At 42.4% G+C, this 17,772-nt stretch overlaps 2 protein-coding genes across 2 annotated transcripts; one reads left to right on the top strand and one right to left on the bottom strand.

Annotated features, from left to right (window-relative positions):
• Positions 1–5,207: 5,207 nt before the first annotated feature.
• On the bottom strand, positions 5,208–10,329 carry LOC106609055 (ras-related protein Rab-38). Its single transcript, XM_014207417.2, has 4 exons — positions 9,447–10,329; positions 7,416–7,546; positions 6,927–7,076; positions 5,208–6,497 (listed from the first exon to the last, which is right to left on the bottom strand). The coding sequence occupies exons 1-4, from the start codon at positions 9,658–9,660 to the stop codon at positions 6,285–6,287; spliced, it is 708 nt and encodes a 235-aa protein (XP_014062892.2). The 5' UTR covers positions 9,661–10,329; the 3' UTR covers positions 5,208–6,284.
• Positions 10,330–10,886: 557 nt separating this feature from the next.
• rab39bb (RAB39B, member RAS oncogene family b) lies at positions 10,887–17,492 on the top strand. Its single transcript, XM_014207422.2, has 5 exons — positions 10,887–11,321; positions 12,741–12,974; positions 14,079–14,259; positions 14,441–14,566; positions 14,877–17,492. Exons 2-5 carry the CDS (start codon positions 12,760–12,762, stop codon positions 14,994–14,996), a joined length of 642 nt encoding a protein of 213 aa, XP_014062897.1. The 5' UTR covers positions 10,887–11,321; positions 12,741–12,759; the 3' UTR covers positions 14,997–17,492.
• Positions 17,493–17,772: the final 280 nt, after the last annotated feature.

Genomic DNA, 17,772 nt, shown 5'->3' with positions numbered 1-17,772 from the left:
TTGTGGGAGCTATACTGTTAGATATTATTGACCATAACCTGTTGTTGAGAAAACATATATTTTACGGCTTTTCAACCTCTGCCATATTGTGTATTTAGAGCTATCTATCTAATATAACTTTTTATTTAATGGAAGCTTCTCTATTGTCAAACATGTAGGGTGTGGTGTGCCACAGGGCAGCTGTCTATGCCCTCTACTCTTTTCTATTTTTACCATAATCTGCCACTGGCATTAAACAAAGCCTGTGTGTCCATGTATGCTGATGATTCAACCATATACGTGTCAGCAACTAAAGCTAATGAAGTCACTGAAACCCCTTAACAAGGAGTTGCTGTCAGTTTTGGAATGGGTGGCCAGTAATAAACTGGTCCTGGACATCTCTAAAACTAAGAGCATTGTATTTGGTACAAATCATTCCCTAAGCTCTAGACCTCAGCTGAATCTGATAATGAATGATGTGGCTGTTGAACAATTTGAGGAGACTAAATTACTTGGTGTTACCTTAGATAGTAAACGGTCATGGTCAAAACATATACAGTGCAATTTGAAAGTATTCAGACCACTTAAATTTTCCACATTTTGTTACGTTACAGCCTTATTCTAAAATGTATTAAATATTTTTTTCCCCTCATCAATCTATACACAATACCCCATAATGACAGAGCAAAAACAGGTTTTTATTATTTTCTGCTAATTTATTAAAAATAAAAACGGAAATATCACATTTACATAAGTATTCAGACCCTTCACTCAGTACTTTGTTGAAGCACCTTTAGCAGAGATTAAAGCTTTGAGTCATCTTGGGTATGACACTACCCACCTATATTTGGGGAGTTTATCTCATTCTTCTCTGCAGAGCCTCTCAAGCTCTGTCAGGTTCTTTCTTGGGCTCCCGAGAGGTGCAGTGGTCTAAGGCACTGCATCTCAATGCTAGAGGCATCACTAGAGACACCCTGGTTCGAATCCAGGCTGTATCACAACCGGCCGTGATTGGGAGTCCCATAGGGCGGCGCACAATTGGCCCAGCGCCGTCCGGGTTTGGCTGGGTAGGCCGGCATTGTAAATAAGAATTTATTCTTAACTGACTTGCCTAGTTAAATAAAGGTTAAATAAAAATAAATAAATAAAGGTTGGATGGGGAGTGTTGATGCACAACTATTTTCAGATCTATCCAGAGATGTTCGATCGGGCTCTGGCTGGGCAACTCAAGGACATTCAGAGACTTGTCCCGAAGCCACTCCTGCATTGTCTTGGCTGTGTGCTTAGGGTCATTGTCCTGTTGGAAGGTGAACCTTCACCCCAGTCTGAGGTCCTGACTGCTCTGGAAGAGGTTTTCATCAAGGATCTCGCTGTACTTTGCTCTGTTCATCTTTGCCTCAACCCTGACTAGTCTCCCAGTCCCTGCCACTGAATATCATCCTCACAGCATGATGCTGCCACCACCATGCTTCATCGTAAGGATGGTGCCAAGTTTCCTCCAGACGTGATGCTTGGCATACAGGCCAAAGAGTTCAATCTTGGTTTCATCAGACCAGAGAATCTTGTTTCCCATGGTCTGAGAGTCTTTAGGTGCCTTTTGGCAAACTCCAAGGGGGCTGTCATGTGCCTTTTATTGAGGAGTGGCTTCCGTGTGGCCACTCTACCATGAAGGCCTGATTGGTGGAGTGCTGCAGAGATGGCTGTCCTTCTGGAAGGTTCTCCCATCTCCACAGAGGAAGTTTAGAGCTCTGTCCAGGCCCTTCTCTCCCGATTGCTCAGTTTAGCCGGGCGGCGAGATCTAGGAAGAGTCTTGTTGGCTCCAAGCTTCTTCCATTTAAAAATGATGGAGGCCACTGTGTTCTTGGGGACCTTCAATGTTGCAGAAATGTTTTGGTACCCCTTGACTTATTCCTCATTTTGTTGTCTTACAGCCTGAATTCCAAATGGATTCAGTTGTGTAAAGTCTGCTTCCAACTCACACCCTCAAACACCTACATCCCCTGAACGCAGCTCACTCTCCAGATCACAATCACCTGAAATCTGATCACCTGTTCACACACCTGTATGTCATTATCACACACTATTTAGTTCAGTTCTTTGCACCCCATCACTGAGAGGTATTGTTTGTTTTGTGACATGGCTGTCAGAGCGCTGGTTTTCCCGTGAGTTACTCTTCCCGTGTATGATAGTTTTTGCCTGCCTCACTAACAATGGCTTTTTGCCTATTCCCTGCCTGTACTTTAGCCTATCGTATTTCCTGTTATCTACCTATTGCCTAATCTCCCGGACTATGTTACTAGCCTTGTCCCTGCCTCTACTGTTGCCCTTTTGGACTCCCGTGTATGACCTTCTGCCTGCTCCTGGACCCAGCTACCAGCCTCCTACTGTGGTCCTTTGCAATAAGCACCTGCTGCGCCCTGCGCTTGAAACCAGCTCTCTGTCTCTCCTTGTGTATATTACAAATTGATTATTTTTCTAACCTATCTACAAACATTACCCCATAATGACAAAGTGAAAACATATTTTCAGAAATTCTATTGAAAATTAAATACATAAATATCTCAATTACATAAGTATTCACACCCGAGTCAATAGAATCACCTTTGGTGGCGATTACAGCTGTGAGTCTTTCTGGGTAAGTCTCAAAGAGCTTTTCACACCTGGATTGTACAATATTTGCACATTACTCTTTTTAAAATTCTTCAAGTTAGTTGTTGATAATTTCTAGACAGCCATTTTCATGTCTTGCCACAGATTTTCAAGCCGATTTAAGTCAAAGCTGTAACATTCAATGTCGTCTTGGTAAGCATCTCCAGTGTATATTTGGCCTTGTGTTTTAGGTTATTGTCCTGCTGAAAGGTGAATTTTTCCCCCAGTGTCTGTTGGAAAACAGACTGAACCAGGTTTTCCTCCAGGATTTTGCCTGTGCTTAGCTCTATTCTGTTTCTTTTCATCCTTAACTCCCTAGTCCTTGCCGATGACAACATACCCATAACATGATGCAGCCACCACCATGCTTGAAAATATGAAAAGTGGTACTCAGTGATGTGTTGTATTTGCCCCAAACATAATGCTTTTTTATGTATTCAGGACATAAAGTGAATTTCTTTGCCACATTTCTTGCCATTTTACTTTAGTGCCTTATCACAAACAGGGTGCATGTTTTGTAATTTTTTATTCTGTACAGGCTTCCATCTTTTCACTCTGATTTAGGTTAGTATTGTGGAGTAACTACAATGTTGTTGATCCATCTTCAGTTTTCTCTTATCACAGCCATTCAGCTCTGACTGTTTTAAAGTCACCATTGGCCTCATGGTGAAATCCCTGAGTGGTTTCCTTCCTCTCCGGCAACAGAGTTAGGAAAGACGCCTGTATCTTTCAGTGACTGGGTGTATTGATATACCATTCAAAGTATAATTAATAACTTCACCACGCTCAAAGGGATATTCAATATCTGCTTTCTTTATTTTTACCCATCTACCAATAGGTGCTCTTCTTTGCGAGGCATTGAAAAATCTTCCTGGTCTTTGTGGTTGAATCTGTGTTTGAAATTCACTGCTCGACTGAGGGACCTTACAGATAATTGTACGTGTGGGGTACAGAGATGAGGTATTCATAAAGAAATCATGTTAAACACTATTATTGCACACAGTGAGTCCATCAAACTTATTATGTGACTTGTTAAGCACATTTTTACTCCTGAACTTTTCAGGCTTGCCATAGCAAAGGGGTTGAACACTTATTAACATAAGACATTTCAGCTTTTCCTTTTTATTAATTGTAAAAAATTCAAAAAGATGTATTCCACTTTGACATTATGGGGTGTCATCCAGTGACACAAAATCTAAATGTAATACATTTTAAATTCAGGCTGTAAGACAACAAAATGTGGAAAAAGTCAAGGGGTGTGAATACTTTCTGAAGGCACATGTGTTAACTAAGGTTGTCTCAAATGGCACCCCATTCCCTACATACTGCACTACTGAATAGGGCTGGGAATTGCCAGGGACCTCACAATATGATATTTTCATGATACTTAGGTGTCGATAAGATATGTATTGCGATTCTCACTATTCTATATGTATTGCGATTTGATACTGCGATTTAAAAAAAAAAAATTGTAATTGCTATTTGATGTTTTAAACATATGTCTGCTGCAGAGATGCAAGAGAGCGCATACTAACATTTGTTTTGATCAGTCATGGAAGTAAGTGCTGAAAACATGTCTCACTATTTAAAAAGAAGATGGAGAAAAATCTATTGGATTAAAAATACCGTCATTTTGGTGCAGGTACAGCTGAGTAACGTTAGCGAACGCTACCTAGTAAAAATAAATTTAAAAATCCATACTTGGAGACAATTTAAGTATCGATATATCGTCCAAAATAATATTGTGATATGTAACTGTATAAAAAAAATCCCTATCACTACTGCTGAATAGGGTGCAATTTGAGACACAGACTAACTTACACCTTTCATCCTCCCGATTTCATTATCACAGACTAAAGGCGTTCGCATGCTAGGTTGGTTTGCTCCTAGCAGAATTCAGCTAGGCGAAGTGAACGTCTGTGCCTAACATACTCCCTTAAAATGATATTTGCTTCAAAATATTACTGTTTGACCCTCTTTTGATACACCGTAACAACAACATACAGTAACACTTCCTCAAAATAGTAAAAATCAATTTAAGATAAATCACGAAATCTGTCAAATGTTTACATTTTTGCTGAGGTCTTAGTCGCCCAATTTGACAACTAACTAAGATATTTGGTGCAGTTTTTCTCAAGTGAAAAGATTTGCATGAAAACTAGTTGTTTGTCATTGATTGACAACAAAGACTTCATTGAGGAATCCCTACTGTTGACCAATCGCAGACAAAGGGGCGTAGACAACGGAAAAAAACCTTCCGAACACTGCCGAACACCAAAACGAACAAAAACGCCACAAAATGTTGCATAATATATTCCCGAGTATACAAAACATTAAGAACACCTGCTCTTTCCATGACGTACTGTAGACTGACCAGGTGAATCCAAGTGAAAGCTATGATCCCTTATTGATGTCACTTGTAAATCCATTTCAATCAGTTTAGATGAAGGGGAGGAGACAGGTCCAAACTGTTTCGACTGGGAAGCATTCAGTAAGCTTTAGCATCATTCTCAAGCTGTTGGTTAATGGGTGTGACCTGGCCATAGCTTGTTGAACATGAATTATACTTTACAAAGCTGTGTAGAGGCAGAAGTTTAATGTTGATGGTTATAACTAAATACACAAGCACACATACAGACAGAAGATAGTATATCTTATTTTGGTATAGAACGACACTGTCTCTTTTTCACTATGGGTGTGTTCATAAATTGCCTCCAGTGTGTCATGGTACGCTCTGGGTCATTTGTAAATTCAGAGCATTGTCAGATTGTCTGTTTGTAAATTCAGAGCGTTTTTGCTCTCGGAGCGTTCAGAGTGCATACTGGACGCTCTGGCCCGAGAAGAAGGGTTGATCCGAGTGTTCTGACCTCGCAACAGCAATCAAGCACCCAAGCTAACTGGCTAAAGTTGGCTAGCTCACTAGCTACTTCCAGACACATATGAGAGAACACCTCACTGGCCATTTTACTTGCCCTAGCAGAGCTGGTTAGGCTGTTTTCATGTTATCTAGAGCGTTAGTGAGTGTAACTGTGCCCCTGGCAACAATTGAATGACGTTCTTTTGCAGACTTTTATTGACACCGGTCTTCTTCAACGGGTGTTGCATGTTCGTAAATTCATCAGTTGTTCTGCGCTCTGACACACTCAGATGAGAGTACTCTGAAATCGGAGTAGATGGCCAGAGTGAATTTACGAAAGCAGCCTTCGTGATGAGTGTGTTGCAACAGCAACGCTATTGATAACATCACAGCTGTTTCCTTGCCGATGTGGATGCTTCTGTCCTCCACTGTGATGTGATTAGATCTCTCATGTCATCCAGGCTCAGCTCACATGACCCTTAGTAGCAGTCCATCCATATCTAAAGTATCATGCTACTATCGCTCTCTCTTTTACACACACTATATTTTCCATCCCCCTCTCTCTCTATCCCCTACTCCTTCCCATCTCTTCCTTCATCTCTCCCCCTCAGTCCCCTTCCATCCTAGCATGTTGGAGTCAAAAGCCGCTGTCTTTCTCTCTCCCTCCATCCCCCCTTCAGATATCGCCCATGTCCCTCTGGCCTGACAGAGTTAATTTATTACACCCATCACAACTAGTTAGCTCCCTATCCTCTCTCCTCCACTCCTTCCCCCCCCATCACTCCCCGTCTCTCATCCCTCAAATATCCCCCATCTCCATTCGGCCAGGCAGAGGTCGCTTTTTACACCCATCGCACCCAGGCAGTCCAGCCATCCCTGTCCTATTGTAGTCAAAGTGTGGTAAGACCAGGACGCTAGGGTCCCTAGGATCTCCAGCTGGCGGCCTCTCCTCTTCTACAGCCATGATGCTCTCTACCAAACACATGATGGCCGCGTCGATGTTGGTGTTGTCCTAAGAGTGGTGGGAGAGGGGAGAGAGGGGGAAAGAATGGAAGGGCAAAGAGAGAGAGATGTGAGTATGTGTGAGAGAGACATAACATGAGAAAGAGAGGGGGTGAGGGACAGAGAGAACAAGAGAATGGGAAGAAAAAAAGGATTTATATGCACAGACACAATCCCTCACTCAGCTAGCAGTAAGTAAGTATAATGACACTTTTTACATTCCAGAAAGCAACTCATACACGCAAAACATTGTCTGCTAACACACAACGTCTCTTAACATTTCCAAACACAAAGCTTGTATCCCCTGATATACACTACATACAGCAACAATAGAGACCCATCCCTCTCTATGCAGCAACCCCATGTCGTGACCCTTGACCTCTTACCACCCTACGAAACCATGATCTTGCTCTCTCTCACACACACACACACCCCTCACCTTGGCGGAGGTCTCGTACCACCCTACAAAGCCGTGGTCTCTAGTGAAGTTCTCCAGTTTGGGCAGTTTGGAACAGAGACCCGTACTCAGCTGGTCACATTTATTACCCAATAAGACGGCCGGAACTGGCCTCCCATTACCCAGAGCAACCTGGGAGGGGTGTGGGGTGAGGGAGAGAGGGGGGGTTGGAGAGGAAAATGGGGAAGAAAGATATAAGGTCAAGGAAATATAGAGAAAATGGGAGTGAGGGGTGAGATGGATGAGAGGAGAGAGAGGAGAGAAGGATCTTAACAAATGTAAAGAATATATATTTTTAAAGTCTTCATGAAATGTAAACAACGGTGGAGATGTTTTATTTGAAGGAGGATAATACTAGTTGAGCCACTCAGGGTACAGGCACTCACTACCACCTCACTGTATAGTACAACCTGCATGTATAATTCATTATGACTAGTTCTAAGCATGTTAAAATATTAATGTATCTCTTACCTTGGAGTCCAGGTCTCCCTTCCACTTGAGGACAGCCTGGAAGGTAGAGGCCCGCGTCATGTCAAAGATCACCAACGCTCCTACAGCCTCGCGGTAGTAAACCCGCGTCATGTTGCCATAGCGCTCCTGGCCTGGGGAAACACAACAACAACAATGATATAACAACAACAGCACCAACAACAACATCTATATCATCTAAATCAACAACATAACAACAATGAATATTTGTCAATAAAGTGACTTAAGAAGCAAAGCGATACTCCAAAGTGTTGAGAAATGTCAAGTGTATGTGTGTATATCTATATGTGCGTGTGTTTGAGTGTTGACATATAAATGGCATTTCTCCTGGAAGTTAACCTCTCTCACATGACTGTAATACACCAGTCAATAACCATGAGAGAGAGAGAGAGAGAACAGGGTCTTTCTAACAACAACACATAACGTACAGCATATAGTTTGAAATATCACTGGTTGTTACTGCCAATAGCCAGCATGCATTGTGTAAATACCATCACACTGGTTTTCCTGCTATGTTCTCCTACAATGTCTATCTCTGTCTTTCCACTGCCTACATGCATTGTCTTAATTAATAAGACTCAATGGATAGGGGTGAACCTGATCCTAGATCAGCAAGAGGCCAGTCTGAGGCCTTTAATTTAACTGTAAAAATAAAACCTGTTAATGTGCCATGAACACAACCAGTCATGATGTTTTCATCTTATTGTCAAACAAACCACTTCAAAAATTAGGTTACCTTCGCACGTTCATCCAAAAATAATTCCAGCATCTGAACAGTGCACCCTTCAACTTTCCTTCAATTCGCAAGTGGTTGAAACTATCTCACCGGAGAAAGCATTCAAGTGAGCGAAACAGCGCCCCTTTGTCTGTATGTACCCCATGCATCTGATGCTGTGTCTGGCCAAAAAGAGTATGACATGCCATTCTGTTTTTGGCCAGACAGCATCAGATACGTGGGCTTCTTTTTCCTTTCTCTGCCCTGCGCTGAACGCGCTTCATTGTTGCAGCTTAATTTCAATGAATGTCATGTTTGCAATCATATCATGTGAAACAATGAATGGGGACTGTCTCAGGGTGGAATAGTCCATTATTATGAACCAGATAGTGGGTGATTAATGACACTTGTTTATACTATTATGAGAAAAACTTGGATTCAATTAATATTGATATGAAATATATGTATATGTAAAAACGAAATGATTGATCTATTATGTATTATTATTTGGCTGTAAGAATTAATTTACTTTTTTGGAGGCCTTTTTGTCAACATTGTGGTTTCATTAACCTGGGCACAGTGGACAGGCGAAACCCCCCTCCCTCCCTCCCCATTTCCTTTGCAATTTTGAAGATTCATGGTGTGATGATGTCATTATCTACGGTTGAGATGATACGGAGGAAAAGTCTGCTGACAGTTTAGAGATACAGCACCATAAGGGCTCAGACACACCCATAGCGTTTGCTGGCCGAGAGTACTTCCTACCTCTGAACGTCATTTGCGAACCGAGTGCGCCCCGATTTGAAAAATGAAACGCTTAACGATCAGCAGACAAACGCTAGATCCACATTCGGTGCGATGTTTGCGAGTTTTAAAATGTCTAGTGCATGTGCATTGACTAACGGGCTAAAGTCCACACACATACACACACACAGCCAGGCATGCACGCACACGTACACAAACACTCACACGATTACACTGTTTTATAGCACAGTGTATGTCAGGACATGTCAGTTATATGTCGATTATCAGGTCATGTGAAATATAGAGAGGCTCAATAATATGTTGGTTAAGCTACTACTATTACAAAATGTGTGTGTGTTCCTACCGTAGGCCTACGCTTATTCTATGCGTAATTAGTTTACCAACTGGCGATGTTCCACTATTATCGACACCATACCATGTGCGTGACATATTTTTGAAATATTTTAAACTTGTGTATCAAATAAAATATAACAGTTATGAAAGTAAAGGTAGGCGAGCTGTCGAAGTAGATTACCCGTAATTAGTTTACCAACCTGCGATGTCCCACAGCTGCAGTCGCACGACCGTCTTGTGATCCCAGTTGAGGAGTTTGAAGGCGAAGTCGACTCCGACGGTGGCTCTGTAATGTTGGGAGAATATCTGATGGACATAACGCTTTATTATGGATGTCTTCCCGACCCCCAGGTCACCGATGACTAGAACCTTCAGCAAGCGTTCCTGCTGCATGGTTGGGTTATGGCTTGACATAAAAAAAAGATAGGCTACAACTTAGTTGTTCACATAGAATGTAATATTCTATGTGAAAATAATATTACAAAAGTCAGTGTCCTCTTTTTTCAGTTTTCTATTTCATATGGGTCCACTTTTCAGCAGCTCTCTTTTCCCGTTACCTGAAGTTGCCTGTATGTCAAAGGTGAATAGTTATCAACATCTTAGTAGCAAGAGAAAACAATATTCATGAATTGATGAAGACAGAAAATAAGAGGAACTTCCCCCTCTTTTATTCAAAATGTGCATGCGCAAAAATATTCCGAAATGGTCTTCCTTTCTTGCAGTTGTTCTATTCCATACACGTCCTTATATCCGAGTTCACTTCATGCAATGTATCCTTTAGGCGACCCTTCTCTCTTACCAAACGTTCATTATTTCTTTCTCGTTCTTTCTCCCACCCAACCTTCATTCCATCCAGAGCAAAAAATTAGAACTTCTAAAAAGAGTAGTCAGCGCAAAGTCATCCACAAACTGTCAATTTTGGTCAAACAGTCTACGGTGTGTGTGAGCGCATATCTCGTCTGGAAGCCGTTGCCATTAATCTGCGCATGAAGTTTCTGCCCGTCAGCTGTTTGGAGATTAGGCAACCACAGCCCTTTAGTTTACTGATAAAGTTGTGTACATACAGTAAGTCAATACTTCACTGTACTTTCTGTCCACCACTTTGCTGCTGGGGGAAAGGAAACGAACTACATATCTAGCGTATTTGATACACTGTATCCGGATCAACGCACAAGCAGCTGTTGGTAACCAAACATACATGATTATGTATCTTTACGCGCATACAATATTGTCAATTTTACACGCACGATTATGAACAGTTATATCAGTTAAAGTCCAAAATATGTTTAATGTCTGGTACGCAGTATATAGGGTCTAAAACTTGAATATTTAGTGTCATTGGCCCTATCCAAATGTTTGCCTTTTAGCTTACTAATATTGATGGATAGGCTATAAAAGCCTATTGGTGAGAGGTTCTTTCAATAACCTACCAAAAATGGTAGCCGATAGGTCAAATGAATTACATTTCATAAAACGACTTAAGAACAAGGACATTGATCTACATGTTACGTCTCTAATAGTTTTATTAACACAGTTTTTGTGTCGCTGTGTTTTTTTTCTAGATATGCGGATAAAGTGATTGTGCGCGTCGATATTGATGTTTACGGTAGTAGAGGTGCTGATGCGGGCTGGGCGGTGGAATGAGTCAGGGTATGTGATGTTGCTGCTCCCGCTGCCATTTCATCAGCAGCAACATTTATTTCGTTTAGCTTCCTTCAAAAACACAAAACGAGATAAGGAGAGGTGTGAAAACAAAACTAACCTTCAGTATTTAGCCATAGGTCTATCACATTTTACAGTTGTGTGATTTTAAAACAACAGTGTAGACCTAGGCTATCATTCACAAATGATAGCGTTCTGGGGAGTAAAGCGTGCTGTGAATTTTTCTAGGGAGTCATTAATAGACCGTTATAAAGACATCACAACGGAGACCCGTTAGCAGATTTCCGCAGGGCAATTGTAAACTGCTCTTCATGCGTTGCTGTGAGACGTTCTTTCTGGCGTTTGTTCTACGAAAGCTTCTCAATGCAATGGAACCTGCAGCAATCGGGTTCTGAGCCGCGCAACCAAACCACGTAAGATGAAACCATTTCGTTCTCTCTTAGGCAATAGGCCTTTCTAGCAAATGTGAACTATATAAGGCCTTCTTATTTGAGGATAATGGTGCGAGAAATAAGAAAAGCGACACTACTTGGCCTTGAAAGCCTATTGTGAGAGCGACAGAAGTGATGTTGTCTAATGCACTTCTGCATCAAATAATCGTGGAGATTCTATTCTACTGTTCTCCATTCCATGTACCATTACTGACATATCAGGTGAAATGATGCCTGTAAGACTAAAATAAGCAATGATCCTACCATAAGGCAAAATGGAGGGGTCTATTCATTGAATCTGGAATAAATCATTTGATATTTAATCCAAAAGCACCTGATGTGAAATATCCACGGTGTACAACACAATAGACATTATGGTGACCAGTAGTTACCATAATAGGGTACAATCTAGCCAAGGCTACTGTCCATGTCAATGCTCCAGAGACCCTAGCTGAAGCCTATATCCGGTCTCAGGCAACAGCTATGGGGGGTGGATATTCCAGGTATTATTTAGGGGATCTGTTTGTCCACGGTTGTGTTTGCATACCAAGCTGACTGTGTGATTCCTGGCCAGCCAGAGTGAGTTAGTGGCGGTGTGCCTAGATGTCACTGGAGGCAGTCTGATGACTGCATAACCAGGCCTGTGCATGGAATGCAATACCATAATAAATCCTTGCATTGTAGGGTTTTAAATAAGCATAGGTCTATAGAATATGGAATAGAATAGAAAATAATAGATTATAGAATAGAGTATTTAAACTGACCTAAGTGCCACTGGCTACAAATAGAATGGAATAACTGAATTCTTCCTAAAGGGAAGTTCAATAGGGCTTTATTCGTAGCCTAACGTAAAACACAGGCTATCAAATAGCTGCCACAATCAAGTGACTTGAAAGTTGGCCAATATAGGCTAAAGCGAATTTCCAATAGTCACATGCTTGTAATTAAACATGTGGACTATAATAGGCATTGTACCACCGCAGGAGGGCTTAGGCCTAGATCAAAGCCATAGTCAAATCCAGAAGAGAAGTGCCTTTTTTCTTGCCACCAAAGGGAATTTAGACACAAAACAAGGGCACAAAGAGTAGTGGTGTTGTGCTCTATCCAAAGGCCTCGTTATCATTCAGGGGCTGCGCTCTGTTGGGAAGCCAAGCTACGGTGTTGTGGAGGAGGGAGTGCAGTAACCAATTGAAATCTCCGTTATAGCTGCCCCTCTTGTCTGCGAAGTCTCTCTCACAGGCTTTCACCAGGGCGCCCGAGGCTATCTAGCCTCTGAAAGCACTGTTGTTATGGGTTAACTGACTCAGGCTTTTGCGCTGTGTGTGTGTCCCTGCATGTGTCTGTGTCTCGCGGTGTGTGTGCCTGTGCGTGTGTTCCATCCGACCACAATTCCACGAACAGAAGCTAGACAGCAGTCACCATGGAGGCGATATGGTTGTACCAGTTCAGACTCATCGTCATTGGGGACTCGACGGTGGGGAAATCGTGCCTGATCCGGCGGTTCACGGAGGGAAGGTTTGCCCAGGTGAGTGACCCGACGGTCGGAGTGGATTTCTTCTCTCGCCTGGTGGAGATCGAGCCAGGGAAACGCATCAAGCTACAGATCTGGGATACCGCGGGACAGGAGCGCTTCAGGTATTGGGGGGGGACTGTCAAACAGATGATTATGCATAAACTGTGCTTTCGGTATAATCCATCATGCTTGCTTGCTCTTGTTTATCAAGGATGCTTCTTGTCCAGCTGGCCAAACCATGAAATGTATATATCATTTTAATTCAGAGCCTTCTATTAAGCTATCATTCATAATTGTTGATCAAAGTATATACAAGGATATCAAAGGATAGGATAGCCCACAATTGCCATTTGCACCAAGGTCTAAACTGCCAGACACAGTTTTTGTCATGTCACTACTGATATTGTTGTTTGACTATTCAAAGGTGCCTTATTGAAACAGTGCATAAGGTACAAAGGTTAGTCTACATCAATATTTACACTTTGGAACATCAGTGACACAGTTAGAATAGGCCTATAAATAGTTTAGTTTCTAAAAAGTGAAAAACAAGTATGCAGGAGTCCCTTTTCATAGATAAACATTTATTTTACATATTGAAATAGTTAACAGCCTTTAAAACACACATACACCCTTGCTTGGTCACACACCCTTGCTTGGTCAGCGTTCCATCATAATCCCTCATCATTCCCTGCTCTTTTGTCTGTGATTCATTTAAACTGGTTCTTTATTTCCTTTGAATATGTATTTTACCACTGTCCTCCTATCTTCATCCTCTCTTTCTGTCTTCCTCTTCTTCCATTCTTTCATTGCCTCTCCCTCCCTCCCTCCCTCCCTCCCTCCCTCCTCATCACCCACAACTCGCATGTCTGTCATATCCCTCCTCTCACTTCTTTCCCCCTTTATGTTCTCCCTCCTTCCTTCTCTCACATTCTCTCCCTCTTTTCTGCCAAACTTTCTCTCTCCCTAACTACACACTCTCCTCCCCCTTTCTCACTTTCACATCTGTTGCTTGCTACTTTTGTCTCGCCTCCCAACACATATCTATTTTTATTTCTCTCTCTCCCTCCCAACAATATTATAACACTACGTCTCCCCTCTCCTTCTAACACACTCTCAATTCTCTCTCTCCTCTCATTCCTCTACTTCCTGTCTATCTCTCCCTATTCCCTTTCTCATCTCCTCCTAACATAAACACCCTCCCATCCCTCTCTCCTCCCCTCTTCCAGGTCCATCACCAGAGCCTACTATCGTAACTCAGTGGGCGGGCTCCTCCTGTTTGACATCACAAACCGCCGTTCCTTCCAGAATGTTCATGATTGGCTAGAGGAGGCCCGGAGCCACGTCCAACCACACAGCATTGTGTTCCTATTGGTCGGCCACAAGTGTGACCTGGAGCCTCAGCGCCAGGTAGCCTATCAGATTGCAGTAGTTTACGTGTATGTGTGGAGGGGGGTAGGTAGGATGTGTGTGTGTTTGATTGAGCATTGAAATAAATACATTTTCCCCCCTACCTTTACTAATGATATTATAAGTAATGCACAACACATTTCCATATAAACAGATAAAACTATCATGTTTACCTCTCCAGGTAACTCGTCAGGAGGCTGAGAAACTCGCCGGCGCCTATGGGATGCGTTACGTAGAAACTTCGGCCCGCGACGCCATAAACGTGGAGCACGCCTTCACGGAGCTGACCAGGGACATCTTTCAGCTGGTGAGGAGCTCTAGGTTGAAGATACAATGTTTGAGTCAAGAATTAAAATTGAGTCCTGTACAATCTTTGGCTAGCTTAGCAATGGCAACAGCTGGGCCAATGAATTTGTTTATTATCAAAATGTTCTGCATGTGAATAGTCTGGTCCCAGATCTGTTTGTGCTATCATGTCAACTCCTTGCCATGGCAAACATGACATTTGGCATGACAATGAGTGACAAGGAGTTGATATGATTGCACAAACAGATCTGGGACCAGGCTCGCATGTGAATACAACATTGTCCCTTCTAACCTTGGTATCTTCACCCTAGGTGAAGAGCGGTGACATCACTATCCAGGAGGGCTGGGAGGGGGTGAAGAGCGGCTTCGTTCCCAACGTGGTCCACTCCTCCGAGGAGGTCACCAAGAGCGACCGACGCTGCCTCTGCTGATCTAGAGGGATCTACTAGATCCAACTAGATCCCTGACTCGAGTCTGGTTTCCCTTAGGTCCTCCTGAACTTGCACCCAGATCAATTTCAGCTATCTAGTCTAGCCATTTGCCTCTACTGATCTGCATCTGAATGGAGGGATCCCACCCACAACTAGATCCCTGCCTGGTTTTCATTTGATCCTCCATGGTCCTCAAAGGTGTCCACTTTTCAGAGTGATCTGCTATCTGGATGGATGATGGATCCCTTCCCTACAAACACCTGGTTAATACCTGGTTTCCCTTTAGGTCAGGGATGGGCAACTTTGATGGGGGTGGGGGCCACAAAAAATCTGAACTCATCATGAGGGGCCGCAGTGGCTCACGGGTCTGTGTACCCACATCCATACCCACACCTGTCTCTGATTTGTACAATCAATCTATTTGTGCAGTTAAACTACTTAACTGTTTTAACTAAATGCATTATACCAGTAGCTAGGGCCGTCCCTAGCCTTTTGGTGGCGTTAAGCGAGATTTGGTTGGCATCCCCCTACCTCACATGTAAAACATTTTACTGGCCCCCGTCTTGACGGAGGAGAGAAAAAAGTACATTTCCTGCAATTCTACACATTTTGCCATGGTGCGGAGGGAAAAGGTGTGCCATTTCATAACAAATTCAAGCAATTCTACTCATTTTGCCAAGAGGCAGAGATAAGAATTTGCAGTTTTACAGCTAATTTCTTGCAATTCTATCCATTTGGCCATGAAGTGGAGATACATTTTTGCAGTTTTAAAACGAATTTCCTGCAAATCTACACATTTTGCCATGACTTATGCCATGTTAATATGATTAATGAGTGAGAGTGACTAACAAAATCAATTGGGCCCCCCTGGAGGTCAAGGCCCCTGGGCATGTGCCCTGCATGTCTGGTCGGTGTTCGGCCATAAGTACAATTTTTATAAAATAACTGTTAGCTGACATAGCTGATTGAGTGACTGTCAGTGACTGACTTAAGAGAAAATTTGCTGATGCACAACCACATTTCAAAACTGCGCCATGTGTATTCTACTATTCTAACTCCCAACTGTAAGTTGAGACCCAGACTGAGTTCCTAAAAAAAAACATGGCCCATTCCTGCTTTAGGTAATTCTTTGAACTGCACCCAGATGTATTACAGCTCTCTCGTCACCTGCTACCCCGATCTCTTCTCTTCCACTATGCAATCCGATAACACAATTGATACGACCAGAAGGCATCACACATCCCCTTAGAAGGCCATATTGGCCCATAAAACCTATCTGATTCAGTTGTTCAAAGGAGACTGAGGAGGAGGGTCTCAGTGTCTCTTACTTTCCCCTTTTGGGAAATGAAGTCTGGTCCCATACTCAAACTCTGTGGTTCTATACCTACTTCTCCCATCATCGAACTAACACTCCAATCCTCACCCTTCTCCATTAACCAATGCCATATTGGACCTTATGGACACTTGGAAAGGGACTGAATGTAAGGGAACGACTGTTTGACTCTGACCTTACAAGTGGACAAAGGGACTCCAGGGTCGTATTCACTACACACCAAGTGGAAGAAAATGCACTGAAATGGGGAGGGAAAATAAGATAGAATTGTTTTTGTTTCAAAACGTTTTGCTCTGGTGTGCACTAACGAATACGACCCAATAAAAGGCGAACAATAAGATACTGGGCACACCTGAGGCCGACACTACCTGTACATTTTACCTGAACATTTAACAGTCCCCTTTAAGACTAGCCTATCTCTGAGTGATTCCAGAATCTAGCTGAGGAAACCATGGTAACAGTGGAGAGACAGGAAGCTGGGAGAACGCACCCTAAAAACACTACATTACCTATAATTCCACATCTGCAGGCATCTACATTACACATATTAATGATACAGTACAACAAGTATGGCAACAGACATGTGCATTCAATATCTCAATATCAATCAGTCTAGAAATAAGGATATTCTTTCCATAAATAATCACATTATCTTTCGATAACGTTATCCTGAATGACCATACTGTTGTGTTGAAAGTCATACTTTAGTTGGACGCACTGGATGTAAGAACAACGTTTCTGGTTTGGTAACTGAGAAATGAAATGCTTTGGCACAATAGGTGCCAAAGGAAACAAAAGATGTGCTACATATTCTTTTCAGTTCAAGATGTTTTGTAGCCACTGTGTTCAAGGTCAATCTCTTTGTCATCAGCGCTACAAGCTACTTCCTGCTATCAGATCATCAGAATCCAAAACTTTGATTCTTTCTTCTCTACCCTGAGTAATAATAACTGCAAGGATGAACTGCTATCATCCACTTTATCCAAAGATAGTTTTGGTAGCACCATTTAATGTGAATGTAACATTGTAGGGAAAGGGGGAGTTGACAGTGTGCAAAAGCACTTTCATCTAAAAGTTTATCGCTGACAAGGAGGACAGGATGGGAAATGTTCTCAATCATTTATTACAATAAAGGTGACATCTTGCAGGGCCTTGACAAGTGATATCCCATTGAGTGTGACTTTTCATTACTTTTTCGGCGTAGATCAAGAATGGGCATCTTTGGATTCCGTTGCGTCTTCCACTTGCTTGGACATTCTGGTTCTAGAACGGAATCTTGGACATCATGATGTTTCACCCAGAGCTGATAACTGATCTCATTCTGTAACTATGGTCCAGCCATAACCAGTGCTCATAATTGAACAACAATGGCTTCACCAATCTCCACACCCTTTAAATCTCCAATGCTTAGAGCTCCATTATACCAAATCAGAGGGTTTCAGG

The sequence above is a fragment of the Salmo salar genome, chromosome ssa07, assembly GCF_905237065.1.
Source record: "Salmo salar chromosome ssa07, Ssal_v3.1, whole genome shotgun sequence".
NCBI classification, from domain to species: domain Eukaryota; kingdom Metazoa; phylum Chordata; class Actinopteri; order Salmoniformes; family Salmonidae; genus Salmo; species Salmo salar.
Note: the sequence above shows the minus strand (reverse complement) of the source record. Positions and strands in the feature narration are given on the sequence as shown.

What these genes read in the sequence shown, in the direction of transcription:
- LOC106609055 (XM_014207417.2), bottom strand. Translation starts at nt 9,660, where the DNA reads ATGTCAAGCCATAACCCAACCATGCAGCAGGAACGCTTGCTGAAGGTT. An exon ending in AGGGAGACCTGGACTCCAAG is followed by an intron (nt 7,077 to 7,415) that starts GTAAGAGATACA and finishes CACCCCTCCCAG; the next exon opens with GTTGCTCTGGGTAATGGGAG. An exon ending in GGTACGAGACCTCCGCCAAG is followed by an intron (nt 6,498 to 6,926) that starts GTGAGGGGTGTG and finishes CACCACTCTTAG; the next exon opens with GACAACACCAACATCGACGC.
- rab39bb (XM_014207422.2), top strand. Translation starts at nt 12,760, where the DNA reads ATGGAGGCGATATGGTTGTACCAGTTCAGACTCATCGTCATTGGGGAC. An exon ending in ACCTGGAGCCTCAGCGCCAG is followed by an intron (nt 14,260 to 14,440) that starts GTAGCCTATCAG and finishes TTACCTCTCCAG; the next exon opens with GTAACTCGTCAGGAGGCTGA. An exon ending in CCAGGGACATCTTTCAGCTG is followed by an intron (nt 14,567 to 14,876) that starts GTGAGGAGCTCT and finishes TCTTCACCCTAG; the next exon opens with GTGAAGAGCGGTGACATCAC.